This window comes from Convolutriloba macropyga, chromosome 1 (assembly GCF_964194025.1).
Source record: "Convolutriloba macropyga chromosome 1, txConMacr16.3, whole genome shotgun sequence".
NCBI classification, from domain to species: Eukaryota; Metazoa; Xenacoelomorpha; order Acoela; family Convolutidae; genus Convolutriloba; species Convolutriloba macropyga.
The window spans coordinates 83,845,656-83,866,437 of NC_134468.1; the positions used below are offsets into that span (position 1 = coordinate 83,845,656).

A 20,782-nucleotide genomic window follows, 5' to 3' on the forward strand; every position below is an offset into this window, starting at 1 on the left:
TGTGTTCATGTTGAAGTCGTTGCTGTTGCTTCTAATTAGTTGTTGTCGTCACTGTCTTCGTTGTACTTCATTTGTTGGTGCTGTTCATGACTTTGCTGCTGCTGTTGCTGTATTGTCGCTGTTGCTTTCATATCGCTGTTGTTGTCGTTGTTGTTTTCGTCGTCGCAGATATCGTACATAGGAGTCCCTCCTCCTTATCTCATCCTGCGCTTGGGAACAGGCAATGGCGGAGTTTCCTCCCTCCCTCCTTTTTCTGGTTTTTTCTTTTTCTATTTTTTTGTCTTTTGTGGGTTCTATTTTTTCCCTTTTTCTCTTTTCTTTGTGGGTTCTCTTTTTTTGCTTCTCTTTTTTGGATTTTCTTCTTTTTTCTTTCTTCTTTTGCGGGTTCTATTTTTCCCTTTTTTTTCTTTTTTGTGGTTTCTTTCCCTTTCATTTTGATTGAAAAGTAAATAAACGTGTTGACAGTTTTATAAAAATTTACAAGTTAATGCGTCGACTATAACTGATCACAAATAACAAATAGTGAGCATTCTTTCCGAAGTAAAACATAAAGCAATAAAATTACTGTTGCAAGTAATCAAATAAGATGAGTAAATCCGAAGATTAAATAACCTAGGTATTTTCAAAACTTTTCTTCATCAAGAATGCTTACAATTTGCTCCACCAAATAATCATCAGTTTAACAAAATAAAATAAGAAGTTTGAATTTCTGTTTTGAGTTGAGTTTGGTTTTCAATCACTATCTCTGGTCTGTTTCGCGAAGTGTTTGTCAACTACTTTGTTTAGAGTATTGAGAGCGGCTAGGTGCATCGGTAACCGGAATCTCTGAATAGTTGAGAGAAGTTAACTCGCTTTGACCTAAATCGTAAGTACAGTCGTGCACATAGATTGTAATCCTCGTTGGACAATTGATATCGTTGTTGACTTGAACGTTAATTTCTTGTTTTCAATGGCTTTGCTACTTTTTCCTCTGTCAGTTCTTCATCTTCATCCTCCTCGTCTGATGCTGCGAAACTTTGCTGTTCCTGAGTCATCTCAGTTTCAGAATTTTCGTCGTTACTGTAACTTTCGCAAGTGTATTCAATGGCTGGTTGGTTGTTTTCCGCTATTTCGTCTCGAGATGATCCTTGTGTTGACTCGATGGCTGGTGTTTTGTCCTTCTCGGTAAGGTTCTCAATCATGAGGCTGGTGAATGCTGCGTTCTCCGCTTTTTGTCGTTCAAGGTTGTTATAGGAGGTTACACAAAATAAAATTGCACTTTTTCTTTCTAAACTTTTGCTGTAGGAAGCAAATATTCCTAAAGAAACGAATTACTTTCAAGTATTCTGTATTCTGTCCGCCTGAGGGGTTTATATAGGCATCCAATGTGTTTTTAAAATATATTTTCCAACTCCCCATATTTCCTAAAATTTTGCTGTAGGAAGCTAAAATACCTGGAGAAACTAAATACTCTCAAGTAATCTATATATTATGGCATCCTGAAAGGTTTATAAACAAGGCGTCTAATATGTATGAAAACTATATTTTCAAACTCCCCTGATATAGGAGATTATATCAATTTATTAAATTTGCACTTTTTGGTCCAAGATTGGTAAGATAACATGAACAGGTATGATTGTTTTATTCATAAGATAACGAATATTGGCTCAAAATGCTTTATATATAGCTCATTGTGAAGCTTTTTTTTATAAACTTTGCAGCCATGTTTTTTCCTTATATCAATGTTGTTTGTGAAGGTGCCTAAAACGGCATCAAACACACAACAGAAATCGAGTCAATTTTGACTTGATAAACAGTGGCTATTTCCGACACCCTATAATAATGGTACAGGTAAAATTTTGAAAAGCTATTGATTAGATAAGAGGGCGAGGTTTAAAAAACTAGCACTTTTTGACCGTTTAGGTACGTTTATGGTACCTGTAGTGCTTAGGTCCAAGATTGGTAAGACACCACTTGTGATTGTTTTACTCATAAGGTAACAAATGTTGGCTTAAAATGGTTCATGTATAGCTCATTTTAAAGCTATATTAATAAGCTTTGCAGCAGAGTATAATACTCTCAACAGATGTTGGCTGGAAATGTACCTAAAATGGCATCAAGCATAAAAGAAAAATCGAGACAATTATTACTTGGCAAATAGTGGCTAAGTCCGCCCACTTTTAGGAATGGTACCATAGCCCTATATAAAGTTTTGAAGTCTCCTTGTATAGACAATTGCGCGACATTAAATTTTTTTTATGACCATTTGGGTGCGTTTATGCCTTCTAGAAGCACTGGTTACCGAGTTGAATGTCCGACTTTTATTTGATGTGAAATTTCTCCACGAATATTGGCTCAAATGAGTTGATCGATAGCTCATTTTAAAGCCTGGCATCTCTTTGTAGCCATATAGTTTGTAAGATCTTCGGGTGGATGTAACTATCAATTTTGGGCAGGAACGTCAATTTTTAGATATCGCCCTAAAAATTTTTCTAAACACCAGATGAGTTGACCACCTTACCAGGATATTCTAATAACAAATCATATATGGTTGCAAAGCTACTGAGCTTTAGTTTACGTAGATATACAAAAAATTGACAATAAACACCTGGGAACTACTTCAAATCTAGGCCAGAACGCATATTTCATTTCTTGAAAAGGTGACTTTGTCTTTCATGGCAAAGTTTATCAACAAATATTGGTCCAAAAGCAACAATATCTAGCTAATTTTAAAGCTTTTGAAACATACTTTGCGCTCATGCAATAAAAAAAATAGGCTTTTACAAGCTTTTTTGTGGACTTTTCACTCAGTGAGCTGTATGCAATGTTTGCCAAATAAGCGCAGCAACTTTTGGTCATGAACCATTTTTTTGGCTATAATATTGTAGTAATGACCTAGGGGCTGCAAATTTAGAATTTTTCCTGGCCGGAACCGTTGCCTGTTTATCAAAAAGTAGTTTAGAAGTTGATCTATGACGAATTGTACAAAAAAAAGTCCGAACTCGCGAAAATTTTTTTCGAAGTTGAGCTCCAATAAGTCAACAAATACTGAACCGATTTTGTTGATATATAGCTTGTTGTAAAGCTTGATTGAAACTGTACGACGCATTTAAAGGATATTGCTCTATCTTGCAGAGAAGTTAATGAAATGACCTCCAGAACGCGAAGTGGTCCGATCTCCGCTATACCAGAAACGGACCACAAGAGGGTAACGTTCCCCTAAACCGTAAAAAGTGCAACTTAGCGCCCGAATTTGAAACAAATAGCATGGCTGAATTCCTCGTCGAAAAACAGTCAGTTATGCCAAATTTCAGAATCGGGGATTTTACTTGTCTTCAAAGTACAATCTGCCTAATAAGGTCAGGTTGTATTATAACTTCGGATTTTTGAGGTTCAGTGACAAGTGATGTTTTTTAGGGAAACCGATATTATGATATATATATATATATATATATATATATATATATATATATATATATATATATGTATATATATATATATATATAATATATATATATTATATATATATATATATATATATATATATATATATGGCTGTAAAGCTCTGTTCAAAAGAAGAACAATGAGCCAAACCCCCAACTCGATCCGTCCACTAGAAGTGGAGATATTAACAAAATTATAACTGACTTTAGGGAAACAAAATTTTGGTTAATTTGAGGCACTTCCCTTGCGAATTTCTTAATGAAACCGGTACCTGCGTTCTCTCAAGCAACCCTGTTGACTCAAGCTTTAAAAAAGACAGGAAGTGGTCGAAAATTTTGACATGCAGAAAACCCCACTCCTTTCCAGATTCGGACCATGTTTAGGATTTGAACCCCAAAAATCAATAATCTTCACTTCCCTCAGCAAGTTTATATCAGTTAGCTATAGCTGGCAAAATTATCAGGCGTCACTGTCCACCGATTTGTTTCCTTCTGACTTTTCTTGCTATTGTCCGTGGTCTGAAGATAATAAGGAAACATTAACAAAGTTTAACTCAAACTCAGGCAGAAGAGTCAAAAGATACCAAACAACAGAGCATAACTTACTTTTCAGTTTTCAAGGCAAGACAAAGACAATTATACATAACGTTTAACTGTAATTTTGGAAGAGTTTTTAAAATTTTGTTGAGTAATTGAAATAACTTAATGCTTTTGTTAGAAATGAGTTCGATTAAAGACTTGAGAGATAAAAACATAAGAAAATGGACACTGACAGTTTTCATGTTGACTCAGTTTTGTATTTTTTGCGCCGTTTTTCGTGTGTCTCTCTCTCTCTCTCTCGCACCATAAAGTTAAGCTCTGTTTTTTGCTGCAAACAACTTTCCCTTTTTTAGCCCGACCTCCCATTCAATCTGAAAAATCCTTTGAGTAAGTTCAAAGCCTATTTTGTCAAGCGTCCGATCAAAAGGAATCAGACTCAGTGTCAGAAAATTAACCATTCCCTTTTCATTAGTTATTTTTCGGTCGGTGTTTTATATCTTTACAAACTAAGAGGTTTTCACTTTTTTATGTAGCTTGTCCGCTACCTTACTGATTTCCACATTTCTGTGGAGCCATCGGCATTTTTGTCATAATTTGAATGCAGTTATACCTGGGTAGATACTGTTGTCGCGAAACACGCTATCGCTTAATGTAGCAGTCTGGTTAACTCTCAATTTGCCGTTTTATGTTTGAGCCGATGTTCGACTGGACATCAGTTCTGCCATTAGATTCTCTCGAAATGGGAATTATGCTTTAGTCGAACACCCGCAGCTGCTATCTGACAAATATCAACTTTGTATGTTTTTCTCTGGCAACGGTGGGTTTTTCTTAATATATTTGGCTTCACAGTTTTTGGTTAATGGGCTGTGTTCCAGCACACTTTTGCTTGATTTACCCATATCGGATAATTTTTTGAAAATAACTCGAGATTTTTCCACCCAAGAATTAATCAATTTGTGTTCCCTCATCAAGGCAATATCAGCAGAAGCTGGCAGAAAATTGTGCTTATACACTGATTTGTATGATAAAATCTATCTTGCCAGCGTTCATGGTCTGTTAAAACAAGGGAAAATTAGCACAATAATAAAAAATTAAGGAACAGAAAAATAAAAATACTGTACCAAACAACAGAACAAAACACTTTTTCAATCGTTGAAACGAAGAAACGGAGACAAATGAACATTTTTTTCATACCGATTAATAGTGGGGTTGTTAGAAGAGCAAATTTTAATATGAGAAGAGTTAGTTGTTAGAAGAGTTGTGAAAATTTTAATATGCCAATTTCTCTCATAGCTAAGTTTTGGAAACTTGACTTTTTGACTTCTTGTTTACAAAATTAGAAGTTAGAAGAGAGCATCGGAAGTACGCTCGGTGTTAACCCTACAATGGTATTGTAAATGCAAGTTGGTGGAGTTCTCAGCAAGTCTTGTATTTCAATTTATAATTGATCCATTTTTTAAAAGTTGTCAACAATATTTGAGCAATTCCGCGCAGTCTGGAATTGTTTACTGTGCCACGAGTGCCTTCTTCTGTTATTTATTTTGTTTTTTTTTCCGCGGAGCAAATGAAACGCAGTCAGTCTATGTGAAATTGTGGACTGATTAAAATAAGTGATCGTATATCCCTGCCTGCATTTACGATAAGTTGACAGGTCAATTTTGTGCAGTTTTCGGTACATAATCGAGTACTGCGTGGAACGAGACTTAATCGATTATTGAAAACTATAAGTAATGATAAAACAGGTAAAATACTCCCCCCTCCCATGTCTTGCTTTAACTATACTACTGACAGGAAAGAAGCGGTTAAAAGCAAAATAGAAAAACTTGATTATTTTTCCAGACCAGGACGTGCGGTGAACAGCATTGAGATTTTAGCCGACTCTTTTGAAATGTCACCGAGGAGTAACCAAGTGCATCAATTTTTTTTATTGACACATTTCTAACTGCCATCTTGAACATAATAGATCAGTTCTAAGTCCACTGCAAACTAATATTTGCGCGACCTGTTCTTGTATGTGTGTGATAGAGAGATGTTTGAAGTCCTTGTGGATATATCTTAATCCCTCCTTACCCCTACTTGACTTGCTGTTGTAAGCGCTGAAACCTTTCGTTTGAATTTAATTGACTTGAAACCTTTGCTTTATTTGCTATTGTTCCCGTACAATTGAATATCATATTATTCATCGTTCTGCTGTTCGTAATTTCAATAGTTATTAAAATAGATGTAACCTTGTCTTTCAGAGTTGCAATGGTTGTGACAGATTGACAAATGGTCGAATATAACCTTGGACATGGTTGACTACTAAGTTATGGTTTGAAATAGTCCGAAATTCTCTTAGGAATTAACAAAATGAAGTACAATTGAAAGGTGACCTTTGGCACGTCCTGGACGCTCTCTTCTGTCGCTGATTAACTGTCGGCGCTATTTACCCAATCAGTTATGTAATCACCTCTGAACAATAAAAGGTCCCCAATTAAGTTTACTCTCTGTTATCGAAGAGGTAGATTTGAGTGTACGTGACCGTGTTTCACACGTGGTAGATTGACTTACACACGAGAGCGGTGTAGACTGTGAGAGAGAAATAAATAATGGTGCTCTCAGCTAAAACGAAACAAAGTGGAGTCACAAGTACTACCAATATGGACAAACCAAATAACAGTAAGCGGCCACTTTCACACGCGACTGATTCTACAAGAACGAGTGAAAGCTGTGACGTTCTGGTACTAAGTAACAAAATGATGACAAATTTGACGTCGGAGTTCCTAACAGAACAAACTACGCAACCTGACGTGATATCAAAAGTTTTGCTGGAGCGGAACAAGTTAAAGGATCTTCCGTTCGAACTTGTAGACTTTATTAACTTGGAAGTTATTAACCTGTCTTATAACTGTTTCCATCAATTCCCGTCAGTTATCTGCGAGATGTTGAGTCTGCGTGAAATTATAATGGTGGGGTGTGAAATTGAAGCGTTGCCTTCAAATTTTGACCAGCTTTCGGGTTTGGAGACCATTATTTTGGATCTGAATCATTTGCGTAAGATTGGGGATACTTTATGCACGCTGAACAAATTGACGACGCTCAGCTTAGGCATGAACTATTTCTCAGTGTTCTACTCGACGTTGCCAGATCAGATTACAAAGCTAAACTTGGATAACAATCATTTGGCGGTGTTCCCCGATTGCATTTTAGCCCTGGCGAATTTGCGCCAGTTGAATTTGAGTTTCAACCGGATCAAAGAGCTGCCGGTGGAAATTGACGGACTGACGGAGCTGGAGGAATTGTTAATAGTGAAGAACAGACTACACGCATTACCTTCAACTATTTGCAATTTGGTGTAAGTTGAAGTGACCTTGTCCTTTTACACTTTGTTTTGTCTACAATTGCGTCTTGATCAATATTTGAATGTCTTCAGGGCAAAATTTAGCAGTTGGTGTGTACGTTGATAGAGATCTCAGTATTTTATATTTCCAAAATGGCCAATCTCGAATCTCGGAAACAGCTGTGCGTATTCTTGCCATGATAGCAAAACAGTTGGACTGTTTTATAAAAACATGCTATAAGCAGTAAAAGTCTAAATCAATAACAATTACGGTAGAAGTTTCCGTCTTTCCTGTTTCTGTGTAGCATTATTGCCCCGTGGAAGTTTCTTATGCTGTGATTGAAAGTTGTTGATATATAATGATCATTTTTTTCTCTACTGGTTGTAACCCTAAGTTTGATTGTCTTTTCGTTTGACCACCGCATTTTCGTGACTCTCGTCTTGAGAAACGGGATAGTGATAGAACCCGAGGGCGTTTAGTTGCTACGCAGTTCTGGGATGGCCTTGCTAGTATCTAAGTTTGCAATTCACCGAAACTGCTGAGTAGACATTTATTCATGTTGTGCAGGGTTTTTCACCCCCCTACACTCCCCATCTGTGATATTTAGGCATAAATTCCCCGTGTAAAGGGAAATTTTATGTGGTTTCGATACCCCTTTTTTAAGCTCATCCACAATTTTAATCAGGTCTGCTCTATAGATGTAGGAAACAGTTTTCGACTTAAAATTAATTCAAAAGTTCCTTGAAATAGTTCCTTTTTTCAATTATGATCATTCAAGTGGTCTTTAATAAGCTGTAATTACATCCATTTAAAACTTTGACTTACACACGAGCGGTGTAGGTTGTGAGAGAAATAAATAATGGTGCTCTCAGCTAAAACGAAACAAAGTGGAGTCACAAGTACTACCAATATGGACAAACCAAATAACAGTAAGCGGCCACTTTCACACGCGACTGATTCTACAAGAACGAGTGAAAGCTGTGACGTTCTGGTACTAAGTAACAAAATGATGACAAATTTGACGTCGGAGTTCCTAACAGAACAAACTACACAACCTGACGTGATATCAAAAGTTTTGCTGGAGCGGAACAAGTTAAAAGATCTTCCGTTCGAACTTGTAGACTTTATTAACTTGGAAGTTATTAACCTGTCTTATAACTGTTTCCATCAATTCCCGTCAGTTATATGCGAGATGTTGAGTCTGCGTGAAATTATAATGGTGGGGTGTGAAATTGAAGCGTTGCCGTCAAATTTTGACCAGCTTTCGAGTTTGGAGACCATTATTTTGGATCTAAATCATTTGCGTAAGATCGGGGATACTTTATGCACGCTGAACAAATTGACGACGCTCAGCTTAGGCATGAATTATTTCTCAGTGTTCTACTCGACACTGCCTGATCAGATTACAAAGCTAAACTTGGATAACAACCACTTGGCTGTGTTCCCCGATTGCATTTTAGCCCTGGCGAATTTGCGCCAGTTGAATTTGAGTTTCAACCGGATCAAAGAGCTGCCGGTGGAAATTGACGGACTGACGGAGCTGGAGGAATTGTTAATAGTGAAGAACAGACTACACGCATTACCTTCAACTATTTGCAATTTGGTGTAAGTTGAAGTGACCTTGTCCTTTTACACTTTGTTTTGTCTACAATTGCGTCTTGATCAATATTTGAATGTCTTCAGGGCAAAATTTAGCAGTTGGTGTGTACGTTGATAGAGATCTCAGTATTTTATATTTCCAAAATGGCCAATCTCGAATCTCGGAAACAGCTGTGCGTATTCTTGCCATGATAGCAAAACAGTTGGACTGTTTTATAAAAACATGCTATAAGCAGTAAAAGTCTAAATCAATAACAATTACGGTAGAAGTTTCCGTCTTTCCTGTTTCTGTGTAGCATTATTGCCCCGTGGAAGTTTCTTATGCTGTGATTGAAAGTTGTTGATATATAATGATCATTTTTTTCTCTACTGGTTGTAACCCTAAGTTTGATTGTCTTTTCGTTTGACCACCGCATTTTCGTGACTCTCGTCTTGAGAAACGGGATAGTGATAGAACCCGAGGGCGTTTAGTTGCTACGCAGTTCTGGGATGGCCTTGCTAGTATCTAAGTTTGCAATTCACCGAAACTGCTGAGTAGACATTTATTCATGTTGTGCAGGGTTTTTCACCCCCCTACACTCCCCATCTGTGATATTTAGGCATAAATTCCCCGTGTAAAGGGAAATTTTATGTGGTTTCGATACCCCTTTTTTAAGCTCATCCACAATTTTAATCAGGTCTGCTCTATAGATGTAGGAAACAGTTTTCGACTTAAAATTAATTCAAAAGTTCCTTGAAATAGTTCCTTTTTTCAATTATGATCATTCAAGTGGTCTTTAATAAGCTGTAATTACATCCATTTAAAACTTTGACTTACACACGAGCGGTGTAGATTGTGAGAGAGAAATAAATAATGGTGCTCTCAGCTAAAACGAAACAAAATGGAGTCACAAGTACTACCAATATGGACAAACCAAATAACAGTAAGCGGCCACTTTCACACGCGACTGATTCTACAAGAACGAGTGAAAGCTGTGACGTTCTGGTACTAAGTAACAAAATGATGACAAATTTGACGTCGGAGTTCCTAACAGTTCTGGGATGGCCTTGCTAGTATCTAAGTTTGCAATTCACCGAAACTGCTGAGTAGACATTTATTCATGTTGTGCAGGGTTTTTCACCCCCCTACACTCCCCCTACATTTAAAACCTTCAGTGAATATCTAAAGCAGGGTACAACCCCCATGCCTCACGCGCCGCTCCCCTGTCGTTCGAGAGCTATTCGTCCGACGTTGATCATCGGTCTAACATATGACGGAAGATGGAGAAATCTGATATACTGTACAGTTATTCAGACGTTTTAGCGATAATTTTAACCAAAGGTCAAATATAAGTTATGAACTGGCTATTCTGGCATGTATTATGTCAGCTTTTGGCGGAAAAGTGTATCATTAACTAGTTAGTTGGTTTTTTTAGGAAATAAAATACGCCATTGCTCTCCCATGCTAGTGGTTTCACTTATAGTTTCTGATAGTACGCAATATCAATTTATCGCATATTTTATTGAAACAATCACTTCTGTTTCAAAGTGTGCTTTTTCGTCTTTTGAAGTGTGAGTGAAGTTGCATTTGCTTTTAACTGCAAAGTGGGGGACACTATGCATTTTTTAATGTTTGGTCACAAACATTGTTCAAGATCGTATGCGCCTTATCTCAAATTGAGATGAATACAAGATCACCAGCCGAAGGGAGCAGTTATTCAATTTTTGACACAATGCCCTTAATTTTTCCATGATCTTAGTTTCGTTCATGCAGACAGCGTCCCTTTACAATTCAAAATTTTACTATGTTTATATATTATTTACTAAGTAAGTATGCTTTACTATGTTTAATTTTGTTAACTAATGCTTGTAGGAAAGGACATTTGTGATGTTTTAGGAAGTTGAGAGCGATAGACCTTAGCAATAACAACCTGGAGGTGTTGCCTGGTAACATTAGCAACATGGTCTCTCTTGAGGAGATCAATGTCGTCAACAATCCCATCATACAACCTCCGAAACACATATGTGAGCACGGCATCGATGCCATCAAAGCTTTTCAGGCAAGTTCCCTCATTGTTTATTAATACCCGCGAAGCGATAGCGAGGCTATTATTGATCTCATCGTTTTTTTACTTCTGCATTCACCTAATGAAGCCCTAAATTTAAGTGCTCTAATTTTGAGGATTAGAGGTTTTGAACTTTTCATCTTAAACATCATTTTTTACAGAGCTTTCTTTTATTGCTTTTTCCTACGTTTCATATAACAATTACATCATAAATATAACCCGAAGAGTTTTTGAAAAGAACAGATGGTCAATTTATATATGTTTATTCTTTGCTTTTTTCAATTCGAATGAAGGTCAAGGAGGTCTACAGTGGGTCTTTTATGACAATTTGCAGGATGTTTCATCCATAGCCAATCAGTTTGTGAAACAACGGAACATTAATGAGCTTTTGGAGCTACACAAAAACAGCATCATTTCAACTGATTGACAGTTTTCTAGTTAGATTCGTTCGGCAAAACTTGTTCTGAAGTTCGCCGTTAAAATCGATGAGAGTTTTGATTCCGCTAAGATTGTTTTAATGGTCATTAAAAAGATTTGCTGCGAAAAGGTATGTAAATTTGTCAATTTTTTCAGGTATGTAAATATGGCCCATTTAAAAAAGCTACAATATGTGTTTCTGAAACTGTATATCTTTTTATTTATCTCTTTTTATATCTATATATCTTTTTGTATATATCTCTTTATATCTTTTTTATTTAACATAGGATTTTGAATGCTATTTGATTATTTGTGCGCAATTTTCAGGACTGCCTTAAAAAACAGCTGTACGAGCCTTGTAACCGTGCTATCAAGATATTCATCCTCGGTGCTAGTGGTTCAGGAAAAACCGACCTGTTCAACTTCTTGTCGGGGCGACAGGGTACCAATGCCGCCCCACCCTCGTCTCCAAGTGCTAATCATTCTACAACAATAAAGAAAAAATTCGCTCATTATAGCAACAATGTGCTAGACAATCTATCACTGACTGTTTTCAAGTTCAGCGGCAAAGAGGAGTACAGTTTGCTTAGTCAGCTTTTCTTCACTAGAAATGCGCTCTACATTATTTGTGTTCAGATGGATAGATACAAGTCATCGACGTTTCGGAACTCGGTCCTTGCCTACGTTCAATTAGTGCAAACTGTCATTCCGGATGCAATCATTTTACTTCTACCTTGTTATGTAGCACGTGGTGCCCGTTCACCAATTACAAAATTGCAATTCGATAAAAATTTTTCAGATTTACAAAATTTAGCTAAAAATTATATCAGAATTTCTACTAGCAAACTTGTGGAGGAGATTGAGAGGTTGGTGTTATTGCGCAAAGAGCATGGTTTTGAGTTGTGGACAAGCTACAGAATTAATTTCTTGCAAAATTTATGCAAAAGTCTTCCTAAAATCTTAACAAATTATTCATCAACAGGATCGAATAAAAAGCAAGTTAGCTGGAAAATTTCCAAAAACGAAAAATGCGGCGAGATATTGCTTGTGTTTCTGAAAGAATTGACTCACAGTGAAGAGTTTTTTGCGTGCAATTTGCAGGACGAAATCCAGAGTTCGTGGAAAACATTAGAAAAATTGATCACGAGTTACAGGAAGAAGAATTCGGGAAGATTGTATTTGAATCGGAATGACATAATGGAGCCAGCTGTGCAGATAGGAGTGAACGGGGCCCAAATGGAAGAAGTTATACAGTACCTGAATATCTACGGAGTCATTTGTGTATTTGACCGAGTGGCTCATTTGAGGCAGTGTCTCTTTCATGATCCAAAGGTGACCAGAATCCTCCTGACTAATTACTCATGAATTTCTATAATTCAAAATTTGTAGCAAGCTTATGGGTTATGTTGGTATTTGTATGCGAGTTTAATTTGAGCGTTTTTTTGACCGATCGAACTATTTGTCCTAAAATGGAATAAACCAGCGAAACCCGAGACCTTTAATTCTCAGTGTAGCTCTCTTAGATGTTCACTAGTCTATACGCAAACCTTTCACAGAAAATGCTCAAGAGGCTCGCTCAGTTCATGATTTAAATCGTCCATTTTTGTAGAATTGGAGTATTGGGATAGTGTCACTTTGATTTTTGTTCAATAATTTTGGAGTGAACCTGCAACGGGGATTCCGCGCGTAAAAATAATTGTAGATTATCTGTTAAACAAATTTGAAAACAAAAAGAACATCATTATATTTCTTTTTCTGTGACAACTAAAAGTTGTCTTAGCAAAACTTTTTTTGGGTGTTTTCTGTTGTCTACTTGTAACAATTTTAACTGTTTTTACTATAATAATTCAATTCGTCGATGAGTTATAAATGTCAATCAATTATGTACTCAGTTTGTATATCAACAAGAACCGAAATTAAAGCACAGCCTTTTATACAAATCTGAATGTTATAAAAATCTGATGAACCTAAATGGTTTGAAACGTTTTTTTTTTAATTTAGAAGCCAATGACACGTCTGTCGGTTCTTTCTTTTGTAACTTGTTTCCTGTCTGTATTCTGCTGATTTTTGTCAAAAAATTTTCCAAAAATTGATGTCCTTAATTTCTCTTAAAACATAGTTTGTAGCAATTATTTTAGACCTGCTGGTCTTTATTCGATTTTTCGTACAATCGGTTTTTTGGCTGACAACTTTTTGGAACAACTTTTTCCTCCTTGATCTGATTCACACCAGTCATTCAACCTGAACCGTTTTTACCTTTTACTTCCATTTTAGACTTTGATCGATTTCTTCAACTCGGTGCTAGACATCCACCTGTTGGAGAGGAAAGACGACCCTTGTCTTCAGCAGTTCTCCCCCTTCGAGATCCACTCCACTAGAGGGGAGTTGAAGCAACACGGAGTCATTACTGAGGAAATGCTGGTGCAACTGATGAGGGACTCTGTTCCGGAAGCGGATTCAGTGGATTTCAACTATTTCGCAGCTTTGTTGAGGAATTTGCACGTCGCAAGGTACCTGAAACCAACTAATGACTAACTACTACCAATCTAAACTATTGCCAGTATTTGAAATTTGCTATATGGAGTATACTCTGGTTAAAGCTGTTTTAATTTGAAATGAGTAAGTTACTCTAATACACATTGTTAGAAATCACTTTTACATGGTGATTACTTTTCATTGCCTTCGAACGACGTTTGAATCAAATATTGCCAACGTGTGTGTCTTTTTAATTCAGAATTTTTGTTTTGACTGTTTTTCTATTTCACTTCTCGGTTGGCTTGGCTTCCTGATTTTTGGGTGATCAAAATTGCTCGCATTCAGAAATTAAATCTTACTAAATGTAAGCGATTGTACCAATGCCTGGACGTCACCAATGCGAACCCCTCCATGGTTGGATTTTTTGCACCCATCAAAATTTCTTTAGGCTACACCCTCTCTTGAATTGAATTGGCCCGCTTGTCGTTCGAGAGCAATTTTTTGGTTTATGTTTGCTGCTTCCTAATTTGTGCATTTTTTAAAGGAAAGTGGATGCAAGTAACATTAAAGAAGTAACCAAGTCTCGCAATGTTCGATCGTCCGCTCTGAATACAAAACAGCTATCATCAATTAATCGCAGTAACCACAAATACGTCTCCAAGCAAAGGTCATCACTGTTCCGAAGAGACAAAAACAACAAATTCTCACGCGCCTCATTCATTGGCCGATCTAGCAGCCAATCAGATGAAGCGGTTGTTCCTCCATCCAAGAGAAGCAAACACAATCTTCACAAAAGAGTCTTCTCATACACAGCATTACCGGATGATGTTTATTACCACGAAGACAATTCGTCCAAAATGAAGTACAAAAGTTCATATTTCTTTCCCTGGTACATTGCCCAGGAGTACAGCCCACAAGAACCCATACAAGCGGGGGGTGGTGATAAGTCACGAGTAATGACGCTCTGGCCGGGATACTTGAGGAGTTCGCTATACAAACTGCAAGTGGTCTGCATATTCAAAAATTTCACTGATGTGAGTTACATTTCATTCTAGTTGCGATTAACCAAAAATGATTATTTGAAGGCATTTGCCAGTTTTTGTTAATTGCTCTCAAACGAAAATTGTAGCAATTATATTTGTCCTGTTGGTATTTTTGTGATATTTCTCGTACTATCTACTGTTCGTCTCACCATTTGCTCATCCTCAAAAACGGGATAAATAGGTAAAGCCCGCAGGACCTTAAGTATATGTTAGAATGAAATCTTAATCGCCCGTGGGACTTAGTGCCCTGGCACGACCGATCGCTTACAACCGAATTTATTATAGCTGCGAAGCAGTAAGCTGAGCGGAGCTATATTGCGGTGCTCTTGGTTTTTTACAATTCAAAGAAGTTGAATTGTATTGGGGCGCTGTCGTTTTTTAAAGATCTGTTCACACATTTTCATGATTTTTGAAGTCAAATTGGAGTAGTGATTTTGGTCACGCCAAAACAGGAAGTGGAGCGAAAACGCGAGTGGTTTTGCAGCGTGAAATTTTTTCGCTCTTAATTTAAAGTAGTGAGAAAACGGTGTTTGAACAAAAATTCGCTTTCTGGCTAGTGGTTTTTTGTTCACATGCGGCATTTTGACATTGATTTTCAGTTTTTTTCTATTTTATATCTGTCTTTTTTAGAAATGGTTTTTTCCATTTCACTCAAAGTCAGTTCTAGGTCTAGTTTGTTGTTTAGTCATTGGAAATTCTTTGAATTGTACTTCAGGACTTGTCCTGCTATGTTGTTTTTTTCGTCGTCTGACGCTCTTTTTCGTTTTACATTTGTTCACACAGCAAAGCTGAAAACGCCCAATTTTCTGACTGACTTCTTCCTCTCACTAACGGCGTTCGCGCGCCTGTTGTCATTTCTCATTCTCATTCTCTCTCTCTCCCTCTCTCTCTAGCAATGGTTTTAAAAACATTTGTGTGATTAGATTTTGATCATACGTGACTTACCCCACTCAATAAAATGACTTTTGCACTTTAAGACCTAAGTTTAATTTGAATTAGTTTAAGGTCAAAGGAAGGTGCAGTAAAGGTCCCTAATAAAAGACTTCTGTGGAATGAATTTTAACAAGCTTTATTAATTAATTTGCTGAAAGTTTTTTACCTCGCTTTTTGAGCGGCGTCGAGTTTTTTTCAATTTAGATCTTCATCTGTTTCTATCTCTATTATACGGCACGCAAGTCTATTCTTTCGCAGCAATTCCGGCAATCTGACGGCTATGTTAGTTTCATATTTTTGTCCACACAAAAGTTGATAGAATCCAATTGAATTAGTTACTTTCAGTCTTCATGTTCTTGAATTCGTGTATGGTTTTGGAGAGGTTCGGTCTCTTTCTGTTTAATTGCTCTCGAACTAAGTTCGTAGCAATTGTTGTTAACTTGTTGGTATTTTTATGCAACTTTTTCGCTTGGCTGTTTTTGCCCTTTTGTTCCAGAACATTCTTTGACTTATCAAGTGACTTTTTCACGCTTTCGTGCTTCATTTTTGAGTGATCGCTATTGTTCTCACTCTGAAATAAAGCTTTGTAAAATCGATTGCAGCATAGAAGAAAGAAGGACCTGATAGCCGAGTGGGCAGTGCTTCAGGTGATGGATTGGGAGGTCCATGGTTCGAATCCCGGCGTGGGCAACTATTTTTGCACCCATCAAGAAAATTTTATCTAGGCTACAGCCCCTGAATAAAATTGCCTCGCCTGTCATTCGAGAGCAATTCTTCCGACAGTGTTCGGTTTGTGTTTTTTCAAGGTGGCCTTTGTTCTTAAATCTTATTTTAGCTAATAAATCATCGTTTAAATATCATTAATTAACTAGATAATCATAAATAATGTTTTAATTTATAGATGCGTTGATTTTTGTATTCGTAAGCACAGCAGTACTACGATCAAAACTGGTCATTAACACTGAATATTTCGTCGGCAATCCAGCAAGACAGCTGCTTGATACGTCAACTAATACCAACTTATCTAAACTCTCCAGTAATAGATGACCAGTTTTGTTCGTCGGACAGCTATATTACTTCATGCGAAGAACACGAAAACTTGTAAATTAAACATATTATACTACTGTCTTCGACACTCGTTATTTATGTTTTACTCTGTGGCCTTCCGCCTAGTTTCAGTCTAATCATAACTAGCTTCGCCAAAAGGCAGCTGTGCACATTTTTCCCTTAAAATCGCTTTATTTACTTATGTACATTACTTTAAATCCCTTTTAATGGCCGTATCTGCTAATTGACTTGGATTGTTCAATTTATGGACGCTTTTTTGTCATGTACATCTGTAAATTAAGTTCATAAGACTACTGCTTTTTGACACTTGTTTTTATTGGTTCTCTTCATGGTGCCCTTCGGCCTCATATCAATCTATTAATAACATCGAAAATCAGTAGTCTAATATACACAAAGTAAACGGTTGTGATCTCATAAAAAGGTTTTTTAGATTGTTTCAGGTTTTCAGCGACTGTATATCTTTTTAATTACTCTTGAACGAAATTCATAGCAATTATTGTAAACGTGTTGGTCTTTTTTAATGCAAATGTTTTGTTTGACCATTTTGCGCTTTTCTTCTAGAACATTCTTTGACTTCACCAGTGACTTTTTCACGCTTTTGTTCTTCATTTTTGAGTGATCTCTATTGCTCTCACTCCGAAGTAAAGCTTGTTGCTAATATAAAGTCTGATGCAGCGCAGCAAACATAAGGGCCAAATAGCACAGTCGGCAGTGTAGATGGTTGGTTATGGATCGGGAGGTCAGTGCAAAAAGTCCCGTCGTAGTCAAATGTTTTTTCCACCCGTCTGTCGTTCGAGAGCAATTCTTACAACATTAGTCGGTTTATGTATTTATCTCTCATTAAATGGGTTTCTTCAATGTTGCAGGTTCTCTCCATCTTCCACCGACTGAGTGTAGCCCTGCATCACTGCGTTGACTTCAGAGACGACTGGCGTGGGCGTCTCTCTGCAACAATGGACTCACTGCCTCTCCTGATTGAAGTGGACAACATGTCTAAAGTGGCGGAATCGGAGGGGAGTGGGAATAGCTCTGGAAGTAACAAGGAGAATAGTGGGGTGAAGGGTTCTGCTGGTTCGAACAGTAGTGGGAAGACTGGACTGCCGTGCTTGTCCATTTCTTCAAAGAGTGAAATTGTATACTCTCATGTCATGTGGACTATCATCATCAAGGTTCTTATTAATTATTCCCCTGACGTTTGCCTTTCTAACATAAGTTATTATTAAGAAGGCGAGCTGGGAAGTTTTTCTAGCTGAGGCTTTGGTTTGCTATCAATTCATGTTAATTTGCAAAAGTCAAACTTGCATAATGATACCAACTGAACTGTAAAGTCTTTGATGTGAGTTATTCTTTATTGATGACTTTCCGACGTGCTGGGTTTGAGTATACTATTGGCAAACCTTCTGTATCCTGTGCTATTGTACCATAATAGGTAGTTTCCAATAGAGGGGTCCTTAATGTATCGGGGAAGTGCCCAAAGCTCTTCCGAATACCATTGGTTGGACAACCTCGAAAAATTGTCCCGTAGGCATTTAAACTGAAAAATTTCCAATATATTGGTACCAGAGGTATTGACATCACTGCATTTCCTAATTTAAACATAATTGGTTTCTCTAGAGTTGCTCAGTGGCCAATCTGTTATCACGATTCGTTCCTTTCAGGTAGTGGAGACGTTACTGAAACTGTTCCTGGAGTACCCTGGTCTCAACTACGAACTGCAGCTGATTTGTCCACATTGTCTGAAAAGATTCCCAAATAAGCAATTGAACGAAATGCAGCGATATCCGTGGGAACAGATCTTTTTCAACTTGAAAGACTTCGATACTGCTGATGACATCGATGACCTTGGGTTGAGTTGCCCTTACATGAACACAACTGAGCGACTGCCGACGTCACTTTTGATCCCTCAGCCAGTGGAGTTTGACCCAACCTTCACTCGCTACTTCGACGAAATTTTGCCGAGTTTGAGTCGCACAAATTGGAGACAATTTGCGAAACGATTAGGAATGTCAGATATTCAAATTGACTCAATTCGAGACTCGGTTTCGGCTAGCTATAACTTTGCTCGACAGAAAGAACTGATGTTGATATTTTGGCATAGACTGTACATTTCTACGGCTTCCACAATCGATTTGGTTGAAGCCTGCAAGTCTCTTGGCTTCACCTTCTTAGTTAACAAGTTGACGGCATTGCAATCTAAGCTTCGCGTTCCTAGCATAATGAACCGTGGAGCTAACACGAACAGCCAAAGCAGCTTCTCAGCCAATCAAATTACATCTACGAGTTCGGCGACATCAGAGAGCATGAGTAATGTGTCGGAATCCTGTCAATCGATTTTTGAGGAGTCTACTCCTATCAGCTAAATTTTGAAGTTTATATTTAGAAAAAATGGCGACTCATTGGTGCTTATTTGCGTTGAATGACATTTGCTTCAGTGTTTCACCAGCAGATCGTAATTTGAATTCTAATTTTACTTACGGTCAGCTATAGCCTTCACTCTCGACAGTTTGATTAAGACACCTTATCGAGACATAATCTAACTAATTGGAGTGCAAGTTTATTTTAAATGGCCGGAGAAAAACGTGCTTGAAGAGGGAATGATAGGAAAAAACGGCAAAAGATCCTATGGTTTCTGACGGATACAATTTTTTTTTCAAATGTGCGATCGTAGTTCAAATGTACAAAATAGGGACTGGAGATGTCAACAATTTGACGCGTTGGACTGGTGTTTTAAGAATGATTATGCGTTTCAAAATCGAAAAAGTTCTATCAGCACTTAAAAGATGCGGTTATTTCGCGGGACAAAAGCATAAGCTTAAAGTTCAGAAATTAATTCGTCTCTATTGAGTCTACTTTAAAGAAAATGCAATTTTTACTTAACATATGTATGTTAAACAGCATCCAAAATGAAACATGTATGACGGGATAGAGATTCATTAAATACAGGTAAACCACTCGGTCCTTCAAAAATACCAGCGTGGTCAATAAAAGATACTAAAACAGCGCTAGCTGAACCACTTTATCTCATTAATCATTTCATCAAAGAAGGACAATTTAATGGATATCTGAAATAAACCTGTGTAACTCCTCTTTTAAAAAAGGAAATCCCGAAGACCCATTCCATTATAGACCTATTTCCGTCACTTCCGCTTTGTCAAAAATGTTTGAAATGGCAGATAACAGAGTTCAAATAATAGATTTTCTCAAATAACACATTTCTTGGAAAGTGAATTATTACTGTCTGTCTGTCAGTCTGGTTTGGTTATAGAAAAACAAATTTTCCAAATAACAGATTTCTTGGAAGGTGAATAACAGATTTCTCATAACAGATTTCGTGGAAAGTGAAATATTACTGTCTGTCTGTCAGTCAGGTTATAGAAAAAAGTTTTCAACAATTGCTGCTAATTTAAAATCTACTGAATGAATTAAATTAGAACTCAACAGGAGAAGAACAGTTACAGGTGTGTTTTAGATCTTTCTAAGGCTTTTGACTCAAAAAATAGTTTTAATGAGACTGAAATATAGATTTTGACGAACACTCTACCAGTTCAATAGAGAATTATTTGAGTAACAGAACACAGAGTTGCCCTAAACGGAATTCAATCAGATTGGATAATATTAAAAAAAGGAGTTTCACAAGGTATTATTCTATGTCCTCTGTAATACATTTACGTGAATGATTTAGCGAAAATTATAGAAGACTACAGTTGCTCAGTATGAAGACGACACTTTTATTTTTACATCCAACATTGATGAAGTATCGTCCAAACTTGAACATATCATCTAAAATTATCGATTTTATACAAAGTCACAATTAATAGTTAACAAACAAAAGACAGTTTTTAGTGTTCAGCACCAGGAAGAAGTTAACAAAAACCGTTTTGAATGTCGACAACGAAAAAATAACAGAATTAACTAGTATG

At 37.1% G+C, this 20,782-nt stretch overlaps 2 protein-coding genes across 2 annotated transcripts; both read left to right on the forward strand.

Annotated features, from left to right (window-relative positions):
- The first annotated feature begins 6,206 nt into the window (after window positions 1-6,206).
- Window positions 6,207-7,316, forward strand: LOC142343569 (leucine-rich repeat-containing protein 40-like). Its single transcript, XM_075395184.1, has one exon. It carries the CDS (start codon window positions 6,551-6,553, stop codon window positions 7,298-7,300), a length of 750 nt encoding a protein of 249 aa, XP_075251299.1. The 5' UTR covers window positions 6,207-6,550; the 3' UTR covers window positions 7,301-7,316.
- An 819-nt stretch (window positions 7,317-8,135) lies between these two features.
- LOC142343501 (uncharacterized) lies at window positions 8,136-19,332 on the forward strand. The gene is made up of 7 exons (XM_075395179.1): window positions 8,136-8,887; window positions 10,758-10,920; window positions 11,671-12,675; window positions 13,618-13,853; window positions 14,363-14,852; window positions 17,729-18,031; window positions 18,521-19,332. The coding sequence occupies exons 1-7, from the start codon at window positions 8,142-8,144 to the stop codon at window positions 19,220-19,222; spliced, it is 3,645 nt and encodes a 1,214-aa protein (XP_075251294.1). The 5' UTR covers window positions 8,136-8,141; the 3' UTR covers window positions 19,223-19,332.
- Window positions 19,333-20,782: the final 1,450 nt, after the last annotated feature.